Source organism: Capricornis sumatraensis, chromosome 2 (genome assembly GCF_032405125.1).
Source record: "Capricornis sumatraensis isolate serow.1 chromosome 2, serow.2, whole genome shotgun sequence".
Lineage (NCBI taxonomy): Eukaryota > Metazoa > Chordata > Mammalia > Artiodactyla > Bovidae > Capricornis > Capricornis sumatraensis.
Genome location: NC_091070.1, coordinates 154,989,599 through 155,002,719, shown reverse-complemented (window position 1 = coordinate 155,002,719; position 13,121 = coordinate 154,989,599). Strand labels below are relative to the sequence as shown.

At 39.9% G+C, this 13,121-nt stretch overlaps 1 protein-coding gene across 1 annotated transcript in view; it reads right to left on the bottom strand.

Moving 5' to 3' along the window:
* Positions 1–368: 368 nt before the first annotated feature.
* Positions 369–13,121, bottom strand: part of LOC138069681 (guanylate-binding protein 6-like) — a 38,638-nt gene continuing 25,885 nt past the window's right edge. Inside the window, exons 12-14 of the mRNA XM_068961017.1 lie at positions 9,970–10,072; positions 9,450–9,643; positions 369–419 (exon numbers count right to left, since the gene is read on the bottom strand). Coding sequence (XP_068817118.1) covers positions 369–419; positions 9,450–9,643; positions 9,970–10,072 — 348 coding nt within the window. The remainder of the gene's footprint in view (positions 420–9,449; positions 9,644–9,969; positions 10,073–13,121) is intronic.

Here is a 13,121-nt window from a genome sequence, read left to right as displayed (position 1 = left end):
TAAAATGTTGTGGCTACATCTTACTTCTTACTTGTTTTGAAGATACTGTGAATCACAGTTAATTCAAGGGATCTCAGCAGCAGTTAAAACATTTTCTAAGAGGGATATTAATATCACATTACATTTATACTGATTTTTCCAAGTTGTGGGAAAACAAAACTTCTGAGTGTCCTACATAGAACCAAGATAGACGTGGTATTGATGGATGGTTGATGCTGTTTCTATATTCTCATTTTCTGCCCAAGAGACTCAGTAAATAGTCTTCTGTTTTTCTCAAGACCTTGTACATATACCCAGTGTCTGATACTCTTTATATTAAGCCATACTCACAGGCTTTGTAGGATTTGGACATGCTAGTCTGCAAGGTATTACACAATACCAAGGTACTGGGCTCTAATCAGAATTTTCATGAGGCCTAGCTAAAGCCACATAAAAATAACACTGAATTAATTAATATTAGTGAACCCCACGTCCAAGGAGTGGTGGCTGCATGGGCGCAAAAGGACCTAGAGGAGCTATCCCATGTTGATGGTCAGGAAGGGCGGTGGTGAGGATATACCCTTCATCCAAGGTAAGGAGCAGTGGCTGTGCTTTACTGGAGCAGCCGTGAAGAGATACCCCATGCACAAGGTAAGAGAAACCCAAGTAAGATGGTAGGTGTTGCAAAAGGGCATCAGCGGGCAGACACTGAAACCATACTCACAGGAAACTAGTCAATCTAATTACACTAGGACCACAGCCTTGTCTAACTCAATGAAACTAAGCCATGTTCATAGGGCAACCCAAGACAGGCGGGTCATGGTGGAGACATCTGAAGAATGTGGTTCACTGGAGAAGGGAATGGCAAACCACTTCAATATTCTTGCCTTGAGAACCCCATGAACAGTATGAAAAGGCAAAATGATAGGATACCAAAAGAGGAACTCCCCAGGTCAGTAGGTGCCCAACACGCTACTGGAGATCAGTGGAGAAATAACTCCAGAAAGAATGAAGAGATGGAGCCAAAGCAAAAACAATACCCAGCTGTGGATGTGACTGGTGATAGCAGCAAGGTCCAATGCTGTAAAGAGCAATATTGCATAGGAACCTGGAATGTCAGGTCCATGAATCAAGGCAAATAGGAAGTGGTCAAACAAGAGATGGCAAGAGTGAACGTCGACATTCTAGGAATCAGCAAACTAAAATGGACTGGAATGGGTGAATTTAACTCAGATATAGCTACTACTGCGGGCAGGAATCCCTCAGAAGAAATGGAGTAGCCATCATGGTCAACAAAAGAGTCCAAAAGGCAGTACTTGGATGCAATCTCAAAAACGACAGAATGATCTCTGTTCATTTCCAAGGCAAACCATTCAATATCACAGTAATCCAAGTCTATGCCCCAACCAGTAATGCTGAAGAGGCTGAAGTTGAATGGTTCTATGAAGACCTAGAAGACCTTTTAGTAGTACACCCAAAAAAGATGTCCTTTTCATTATAGGGGACTGGAATGCAAAAGTAGGAAGTCAAGAAACACCTGGAGTAACAGGCAAATTTGGCCTTGGAATCTGGAATGAAGCAGGGCAAAGAATAATAGAGTTTTGCCAAGAAAATGCACTGGTCATAGCAAACACCTTCTTCCAACAACACAAGAGAAGACTACACATGGACATCACCAGATGGTCAACACCAAAATCAGATTGATTCTATTGTTTGCAGCCAAAGACAGAGAAGCTCTATACAGTCAACAAAAACAAGACCAGGAGCTGACTGTAGCTCAGATTATGAACTCCTTATTACCAAATTCAGACTTAAACTGAAGAAAGTAGGGAAAACCACTAGTCCATTCAGGTATGACCTAAATCAAATCCTTTATGATTATACAGTGGAAGTGAGAAATAGATTTAAGGGACTAGATCTGATAGATAGAGTGCCTGATAAACTATGGGCGGAGGTTTGTGACATTGTACTGGAGACAGGGATCAAGACCATCCCCATGGAAAAGAAATGCAAAAAAGCAAAATGGCTGTCTGGGGAGGCCTTACAAATAGCTGTGAAAAGAAGAGAGGTGAAAAGCAAAAGAGAAAATGAAAGATATAAGCATCTGAATGCAGAGTTCCAAAGAATAGCAAGAAGAGGTAAGAAAGCCTTCTTCAGCGATCAGTGCAAAGAAATAGAGGAAAAGAAAAGAATGGGAAAGACTAGAGATCTCTTCAAGAAAATTAGAGACACCAAGGGAACATTTCATGCAAAGATGAGCTCGATAAAGGGCAGAAATGGTATGGACCTAAAAGAAGCAGGAGATATTAAGAAGAGGTGGCAAGAATACACAGAAGAACTGTACAAAAAAGATCTTCACAACCCAGAATATCACAATGGTGTGATCACTCACCTAGAGCCAGACATCCAGGAATGTGAAGTCAAGTGGGCCTTAGAAAGCATCACTATGAACAAAGCTAGTGGAGGTGATGGAATTCTAGTAGAGTTATTTCAATTCCTGAAAGATGATGCTGTGAAAGAGCTACACTCAATATGTGAGCAAATTTAGAAAACTCAGCAGTGGCCACAGGACTGGAAAAGGTCAGTTCTCATTGCACTCCCAAAGAAAGGCAATGCCAAAGAATGCTCAAACTACCGCACAATTGCACTCATCTCACATGCCAGTAAAGTAATACTGAAAATTCTCCAAGCCAGGCTTCAGCAATACGTGAACCGTGAACTTCCTGATGTTCAAGCTGGTTTTAGAAAAGGCAGAGGAACCTGAGATCAAATTGCCAACATCTACTGGATCATGGAAAAAGCAAGAGAGTTCAAGAAAAACATCTATTTCTGCTTTCTTGACTATGCCAAAGCCTTTGACTGTGTGGATCACAATAAACTGTGGAAGATTCTGAAAGAGATGGGAATACCGGACCACCTGACCTGCCTCTTGAAAAATCTGTATGCAGGTCAGGAAGCAACAGTTAGAACTGGACATGGAACAACACACTGGTTCCAAATAGGAAAAGGAGTTCGTCAAGGCTGTATATTGTCACCCTGCTTATTTAACTTCTATGCAGAGTACATCATGAGAAATGCTGGAGTGGAAGAAACACAAGCTGGAATCAAGATTGCCGGGAGAAATATCAATAACCTCAGATATGCAGATGACACCACCCTTATGGCAGAAAGTGAAGAGGAACTAAAAAGCCTCTTGATGAAAGTGAAAGAGGAGAGTGAAAAAGTTGGCTTAAAGCTCAACATTCAGAAAATGAAAATCATGGCATCTGGTCCCATCCCTTCATGAGAAATAGATGGGGAAACAGTGGAAACAGTGTCAGACTTTATTTTTTTGGGCTGCAAAATCACTGCAGATGGTGATTGCAGCCATGAAATTAAAAGACGCTTACTCCTTGAAAGAAAAGTTATGACCAACCTAGATAGCATATTCAAAAGCAGAGACATTACTTTGCCAGCTAAGCTCTGTCTAGTCAAGGCTATGGTTTTTCCTGTGGTCATGTATGGATGTGAGAGTTGGACTTTGAAGAAGGCTGAGTGCCAAAGAATTGATGCTTTTGAACTGTGGTATTGGAGAAGACTCTTGCAAGTCCCTTGAACTGCAAGGAGATCTAACCAGTCCATTCTGAAGGAGATCGGCCCTGGGATTTCTTTGGAAGGAATGATGCTAAAGCTGAAACTCCAATACTTTGGCCACTCATGCGAAGAGTTGACTCATTGGAAAAGACTCTGACGTTGGGAGGGATTGGGGGCAGAGGAGAAGGGGACGACAGAGGATGAGATGGCTGGATGGCATCACGGACTCGATGGACGTGAGTCTGAGTGAACTCTGGGAGATGGTGATGGACAGTGAGGCCCGGCATGCTGCGATTCATGGGGTCGCAAAGTCAGACATGACTGAGTGACTGAACTGAATTGAATAAATAATATCATATTATATTAAGTGGAGGGGAAGCATGAGACGAGATGGTCAGGGAAGATCTATGATAATAAACAGTTGTGCAGAGCCTTCAAGAAAAAGAGCTGGCTGGATGAAGAGTCAGCAAGCACTGTGGGCAGAGTGAACCACGAGTGCAATGATCTGGGGATAGGAATGAACTCGCAATCTGCAAAGATAAAAAGGAGGCTAGTGTTCCGTAGCATAACCAGTGATAGAGAACATGTAAAAGATGAGCCTGGACAACCTAATAAAACATGGGAGGACCTAAATAGACATTTCTCCAAAGGAGATGTGTTGCTAAGTTGTGTCTGACTCTTTGAGACCCCATGGACTGTAGCCCATCAGGCTCCTTTGCCCATGAGATATCCCAGGCAATAATATTGGAGTTGGTTACCATTTCCTTCTCCAGGGGATCTTTCTGATCTACAGATTGTCAAAAAACACAGTAAAATATGCTCAATATCACCAATTTTTTAGAGAAATGCAAATCAAAACTGCAGTGAAGTACCACTTCACATGGGTCAGAATGGCCATCATAAAATGTCTACAAATAACAATGTGGAGAAAAAGGAACTCTTCTGCATTGCTTTTGTGAATACAATTTGGTGAATCTACTATGGAAAACAATATGTAGGTTTCTAAAAAAACTAAAACTACGTTTTCCATATGATCCAGTAACTCCACTCCTGGGCATATATCCAGAGAAAATTATAATTGGAAAAGATACATGCAACCCAATATTCATAACAGCACTGTTTACAATGACCAAGACATGGAAGCAAACTACGGGTCCATCAACAATGGGTAGATAAAGAAGATGTGCATGTATATATATATATATATATATATATATATATATATATATATCAGTTCAGTTCAGTTCAGTTCAGTCACTCAGTCCTGTCCAACTCTTTGCGACCCCATGAATCGCAGCACGCCACGCCTTCCTGTCCATCACCAACTCCCGGAGTTCACTCAGACTCATGTTCATCGAGTCCATGATGCCATCCAGCCATATATATTATATATAAAGAAATGCTACTCATCCATAAAAAAGAATGAAATAATGCCATAACATAGAGATTATCATACTAAGTGAAGTCAAAAAAAGAAAGACAAATACCACATGGTATCACTTATATATGGAATCTAAAATATGACACAGGTGAACTTATGAACTTATCTATAAAACAGAAACAGACTCATATATAAAGATATAAATATCAAGGGATAAAGGAGTGGGGAAGGATGGATTGGGAGTTTGAGGTTAGCAGATGAAAACTATTATATATATTAATGTTATAGAATGGATAAACAACAAGGTCCTACTATAAAGCACAGGGAGCTATATTCAATACCCTGCAAGAAGCCAAAATGGAAAAAATATAAAAATGAATGCATATGTATATCTAATTGAATCATTCCACTTACAACAGAAAGTAACACAACTTTGTAAATTAATTATACTTCAATAAAAAATAAATTACAGAAAGATAAGTTTGGAGAAATAGGGAAGATTAGGATCAGAGTGGGCTTCTGAGAAGCATGGATTTCGTTAAGATATAATGCAAGTTTAAGGAGGTATTCAGAGCAACTAAATTAAAGGTCACTGATTATTTCAAAGAGTTTATTAGGAAGGTCAAAGAAGAAACAATTAGGACACTTCAGGGGAAAAAAAAAAACAAGCTTCAGGCAAAAAGAGGAGGTTAGCTTAGTCTAGGGTAGTAAAATAAAAATTGAGAGAAAGAGAGAGATTCAAGATATATGTAGTGAGAGTAAAAAGAAGACTGATATGTGGATTGAATCTGGGAAATAAACTAATAGAGGGATGTAACATTTGGGGCTTGAGATTGGGAGGTTGATGGTACTCAATTGAGATGAAAAAGAATGTGAAAGTAGAAAGTGCATTTAGGAATAGAGATTGACCAAGACTTTATGGTGAAAATGACAAGTATAAGTGGATATCTTTCCCAAAGAAAAAATTAGGTAGTTTTTCTACTTATGTGTCTGAATTTCAGAAGAAATATTAAGGCAAGAAATATCACTTTGAGGGGTATCAGAATAAAATTCTCTGGATATTTAAAGTCCATTGTGAAAGTATAAATAGTAGAAATAAAAAAGCAAAAATAAACAAATGGGATCTAATTAAAATTAAAAGCTTCTGCACAACAAAGGAAAATATAAGCAAGGTGAAAAGACAGCCTTCTGAATGGGAGAAAATAATAGCAAATGAAGCAACTGACAAACAACTAATCTCAAAAATATACAAGCAACTTATGCAGCTCAATTCCAGAAAAATAAACGACCCAATCAAAAAATGGGCCAAAGAACTAAATAGACATTTCTCCAAAGAAGACATACGGATGGCTAACAAACACATGAAAAGATGCTCAACATCACTCATTATCAGAGAAATGCAAATCAAAACCACAATGAGGTACCACTTCACACCAGTCAGAATGGCTGCAATCCAAAAATCTGCAAGCAATAAATGCTGGAGAGGGTGTGGAGAAAAGGGAACCCTCTTACAGTGTTGGTGGGAATGCAAACTAGTATAGCCACTATGGAGAACAGTGTGGAGATTCCTTAAAAAATTGCAAATAGAACTGCCTTATGACCCAGCAATCCCACTGCTGGGCATACACACCAAGGAAACCAGAATTGAAAGAGACACATGTACCCCAATGTTCATCGCAGCACTGTTTATAATAGCCAGGACATGGAAACAACCTAGATGTCCATCAGCAGATGAATGGATAAGAAAGCTTTGGTACATATACACAATGGAGTATTACTCAGCCGTTAAAAAGAATTCATTTGATTCAGTTCTGATGAGATGGATGAAACTGGAGCCGATTATACAGAGTGAAGTAAGCCAGAAAGAAAAACACCAATACAGTATACTAACACATATATATGGAATTTAGAAAGATGGCAATGACAACCCTGTATGCAAGACAGGAAAAAAGACACAGCTGTGTATAACGGACTTTTGGACTCAGAGGGAGAGGGAGAGGGTGGGATGATTTGGGAGAATGGCATTCTATCATGTATACTATCATGTAAGAATTGAATCGCCAATCTATGTCTGACGCAGGATACAGCATGCTTGGGGCTGGTGCATGGGGATGACCCACAGAGATGTTATGGGGAGGGAGGTGGGAGGGGGGGTTCATGTTTGGGAACACATGTAAGAATTAAAGATTTTAAAATTAAAAAAAAAAAGGAAAAAAAATAATAAAATACAAACCTCAAAAAAAAAATAAATAAATAAAATAAAAGATCCCAGGGCCAAGTCTTGGAGGGACCTTCAATACAGATTGTTAGAAGAAAAGCCAGAGGTTGGTAAAGAGATTGAACAGAATTAAACACAAAAGTAGGAAGAAACTCAGAAGAACCTCAGTTCAGTTCAGTTCAATCGCTCAGTCGTGTCTGACTCTTTGCGACCCCATGAATTGCAGCACAGCAGGCCTCCCTGTCCATCACCATCTCCCGGAGTTCACTCAGACTCACGTCCATCGAGTCCGTGATGCCATCCAGCCATCTCATCCTCTGTCGTCTCCTTTTCCTCCTGTCCCCAGTCCCTCCCAGCATCAAAGACTTTTCCAATGAGTCAACTCCTCGCATGAGGTGACCAAAGTACTGGAGTTTCAGCTTTAGCGTCATTCCTTCCAAAGAAATCCCAGGGCTGATCTCATTCAGAATGGACTGTTTGGATCTCCATGCAGTCCAAAGGACTCTCAAGAGTCTTCTCCAGCACCACAGTTCAAAAGCATCAATTCTTCGGCGCTCAGCCTCCTTCACAGTCCAACTCTCACATCCATACATGACTACTGCAAAAACCATAGCCTTGACTAGACGGACTTTAGTCGGCAAAGTAATGTCTCTGCTTTTGAATATGCTATCTAGGTTGCTCATAACTTTTCTTTCAAGAAGTAAGCATCTTTTAATTTCATGGCTGCAGTCACCATCTGCAGTGATTTTGGAGCCCAAAAAAATAAAGTCTGACACTTTTTCCACTGTTTCCCCATCTATTTGCCATGAAGTGATGGGACCGGATGCCATGATCTTCATTTTCTGAATGTTGAGCTTTAAGCCAACTTTTTCACTCTCCTCTTTCACTTTCATCAAGAGGCTTTTTAGTTCCTCTTCACTTTCTGCCATAAGGGTGGTGTCATCTGCATATCTGAGGTTATTGATATTTCTCCTGGCAATCTTGATTCCAGCTTGTGTTTCTTCCACTCCAGCATTTCTCATGATGTACTCTGCATAGAAGTTAAATAAGCAGGGTGACAATATACAGCCTTGACGGACTCCTTTTCCTATTTGGAACCAGTCTGTTGTTCCATGTCCAGTTCTAACTGTTGCTTCCTGACCTGCATACAGATTTCTCAAGAGGCAGGTCAGGTGGTCTGGTATTTCCCATCTCTTTCAGAATCTTCCACAGTTTATTGTGATCCACACAGTCAAAGGCTTTGGCATAGTCAAGAAAGCAGAAATAGATGTTTTTCTTGAACTCTCTTGCTTTTTCCATGATCTAGCAGAGGTTGGCAATTTGATCTCAGGTTCCTCTGCCTTTTCTAAAACCAGCTTGAAGATCAGGAAGTTCATGGTTCATGTATTGTTGAAGCCTGGCTTGGAGAATTTTGAGCATTACTTTACTAGCGTGTGAGATGAGTGCAATTGTGCAGGAGTTTGAGTATTCTTTTGCATTGCCTTTCTTTGGGATTGGAATGAAAACTGACCTTTTACATTCCTGCGACCACTGCTGAGTTTTCCAAATTTGTTGGCATATTGAGTGCAGCACTTTCACAACATCATCGGAGAGAACTATTCATCCACTTGTGCAAATTATCAGTTTCATTTGGGATGGCATGGTCACTTATATTGTGGAAATATGGGAACTTATAAGCTGATCAAGAAATTGCACATAAACATGTCTAGGTGGGAAAGAAACACACCTCCCACACAAGCTATGTAGTAATGCAGGCAAGCTATTCACACCTGGAGACAACTACAGCATATTTAGAAGACGTAACCTCCCCACATTTTTATGTCTGAACATATCAGATAGTTTTAGGTCAACATAGATCCAAATTAGAGTCTTTGTGCTTGTAAGGTTCCTGATCATTGACAGTTACCTTAGCAAAGTACCAAGTTGCTGGTAATATTAAAAAAAAAAAAATCTGGATGGAATTGTTGTTTGATAATCCATGAAATCCTGAATAATGTGAGCTCCATGAGATCATCCTAGAATCACAAATACATAGCACCTAAAACCTTGGAGATGATATTTATATTCTTTAAGTATTTAGAGGGACCAAAGTCACCATAGCCTCTCCAGGGTCTCAGTGTGGAGCAAAATTCAAAGGTCTTTTGAAAAGCCAGGATTCAAAACTTTGATTAAAGCAAATGTGGTAATGCCAGTAGGGCATTTTTTTTTTTTTTTTTTTTGGCTTTAACTTTCACCCATTCCTTCCTGATGTGTCAGCTCAGGGTCTGTCAGGAACTAGTGAGGCCATGCCAGACTTACCTTCAGCCTGTGTTCCAGTAGCCTTTCCTGCTCTTTATCAAAGTTTTCTCTTTCTCTCTCCAGCTTCCGTCTCAGCTGGGCTATGTTTTCCCTGAGACTTCTCTCTTGAGCTTCCATCTGCTGTTGCTGCTCATATTGATTCTGTCTTAGTAATTCGCGTTCCCTCTCAGCTGCCTCCTTCCTGGCTCCCTCCTCTGCCCAACAAAGGTTTTAGAAAGAGAAGCAAGTAACAGATTAGACTCAAACTCTACTTTCTTGAGATTAGAAACCAAATCAAATTTGAAAAGAGAGTGTGAAATTTCAGAATTCACCTGGTGCCACACATCAGGAGCAGGTTTGAGAATATGATGGGAAAGGCCTTGACCATCTGGCTGATGTCCAACCACAACTCTGTTATTTTCAGATTTAGCAGTGTGCATTCCACAGAAGTGGAAGCTCATTATTTTGGAAAGATCTTTATTTAATCTGTCAAAGGGCATTGAATGAACATCCCCACCCTGCTAAGATATGAGCCCCATACCTGCTATGGCCATTGCTGCGTCAGTGAGGGCTTTATCTGACTGCAGGATGGATTTCTCGATTGCCACCTGAGACTGCAGGAAGTTCTGGAGGACCTCATTTGTCTAAGGAATTAAGAAGAACCAAAGCACTTTAGATTCCTACCAAGGAGACTTGTTCTGTACAAATGAGTCCTTCTGTGTCATTTTCACTTTCTGCTTAAAATGTTCCAGGAGCCTCTTACAAAGCATTCAAGTTTCTGAGTGTCATGAGACACTCTGCATGGCTCCTTTCAGTACCCTGCCCAGTGCTATTTTCTTTCATCTGCCCCAGGTATCAAGCAGTCAGAATTAATTGCAGTTGTACAAACTCGCAGTCTCATATATTTGCATGTTTACCTGGGGCTCTTCCCTTTGGATAACATCTCAACCTAAACAACATGCACAAATATTTCAACTTATATCCGCCTTCTTTTCCAGGAAATTTTCCTAAACTATATGTCCAATGTGATTGTCAGATTCTAATTTATGCTGCTGTTGTCTCCTGCTACTTGCTAGTGTGTAACCTTAGGCAACTTATTTAAGCAGTTTGTGCTTCCTAGTTCACATATCAGAGAAGGCAATGGTACCCCATTCCAGTACTCTTGCCTGGAAAATCCCATGGATGAAGGAGCCTGATGGGCTGCAGTCCATGGGGTCCCTAAGAGTCAGACACGACTGAGCAACTTCACTTTCACTTCTCACTTTCATGCATTGGAGAAGGAAATGGCAACCCACTCCAGTGTTCTTACCTGGAGAATTTCAGGGACAGGGGACCCTGGTGGGCTGCCTTCTATGGGGTCACACAGAGTCGGACATGACTGAAGCGACTTAGCAGCAGCAGAAGTTCACATATAGAAAATGTGGATAATAAGACTAGATGCTTCAGAACAACTTTAGGAGGATTAAGTTTAAATTTTCAGAGAAAAAGCTTAACATTTTGCCTATAGGCAATAACAGTTTTATATATATTCTTTGTATTAGTATTATGTTTATCATCACTACCAGTGCAGCCCAAGGTCACAGGTTCATAAGTGTTATCTTTCCATATTTGAGGGTCTATTTATTTGACTTCTGTCCACTTTGATCAGCCTTGAGTATAAGGATTTTGACTTTGCATCATAAATCCTCAGCATGTGGCACATTAAATGTCATGTTATTGGATAAAGAAAATGAATGACTTCTGTTCTCTCTCAGATGGATATTAGAAATTGATACTCATTTTTGGGGAATGGACATTTCTCCTCAAGAATAAATAACATGTAGTAATGGAGTAGCCCTCATAGTAAACTAGAGTCCAAAATGCAGTACTTAGATGTAATCTCAAAAACAACAGAATGATATGAGTTTGTTTCCAAGGCAAACCATTCAATACCACAATAATCCAAATCTGTGCCCCCAAAAATAATGCTAAAGAAGCTGAAATTGAACAGTTCTATGAAGACCTACAAGACAGTCTAGACTAACACCAAAAGAAGATATCCTTCTCATCATAGGGGACTGGAATGAAAAAGTAGGAAGTCAAGAGATACCTAGAGTAACAGGCAAATTTGGCCTTGAAATACAAAATGAAACAGGACAAAGGCTAACAGAATTTTGTCAAGAGAACGCAAGGTTCATAGCAAACACCCTTTTTCAACAACACAAAAGAAGACTCTGCACATGGACCAACACTACCAGATGGTCAATAGTGAAATCAGATTGATTATATTCTTTGTAGCCAAAGATGGAAAAGCTCTGTACAGTCAGTAAAAACAAGACTGGGAGCTGACTGTGGCTCAGGTCATGAACTCCTTATTGTAAAATCTAAACTTCAATTGAAGAAAGTAGGGAAAACCAATAGACCATTCAAAAATGACCTAAATCAAATCCCTTATGATTATAGTGAAAGTTACAAATAGATTCAAAGGATTAGATCTGATAGAGTGCCTGAAGAACTATGGACAGAGGATCGTGACATTATACAGGAGGTGGTGATCCAAACCATCCCCAAGAAGAAGAAATGCAAAGAGGCAAAATGGTTGTCTGAGGAAGCCTTACAAACAGGTGAGAAAACAAGAGAAATTAAGCCAGAGGCAAAGGAAAAAAGGAAAGATATATCCATCTGAATGCAGAGTTTCAGAGAACAGCAAGGAGAGAAAAGAAAGCCTTTTAAAGTGAACAATGCAAAGAAATAGAGGAAAACAATAGAATGAGAAAGACTAGAGATTTCCTCAAGAAAATGAGAGATACCAAGGGAACATTTCATGCAAAGATAGGTACAATTAAGGACAGAAATGGTAAGGACCTAACAGAAGATATTAAGAAGAGGTGGCAAGAATACACAGACGAACTATACAAAAAAGATCTTAATGAACCAGAAAACCATGATGGTATGATCACTCACCTTGAGCCAGACATCCTGGAGTGTGAGGTTAAGTAGACCTCAGGAAGCATCTCTACAAACAAAGCTAGTGGAATCTGAAAAAGTGATGCTGTGAAAGTGTTGCACTCAAAATGCCAGCTAATTTGGAAAACTCAGTGTGGCCACAGGACTGGAAAAGGCCACTTTTCATTACAATTCCAAAGAAGGGAAATGCCAAAGAATGTTCAAAGTACCACACAATTGCACTCATTTCACATGCTAACAAGGCCATGTTGAAACTCCTTCAAGCTGAGTTTCAACAGTATGCAAACCAAGAATGTTCAGGTTTTCAAGCTAGATTTAGAAAAGGCAGAGGGACCAGAGATCAAATTGCTGACATGTGTTGGATTATAGAATAATCCAGAGAATTCTAGAAAAACATCTACTTCTCTTCACTGACTACACTAAAGCTTTTGACTATGTGGGTCACAACAAACTGTGGAAAATTCTTAAAGAGATGGGAATACCAGATACCTTACCTGCCTCCTGTGAAACCTGTATGCAGGTCAAGAAGCAATAGTTAGAACTGGACATGAAACAATAGACTGGTTCAAAATGGTGAAAGGAGTACATCAAGACTGTATATTATCACCTTGCTTATTTAACTTCTATGCAGAGTACATCATGCAAAATGCCTGGCTGGCTGAAAAACAAGCTGGAATCAAGATTGCAGGGAGAAATATCAATAACCTCAGATATGTAGATGATACCACCCTTTTATGGCAGAATGTG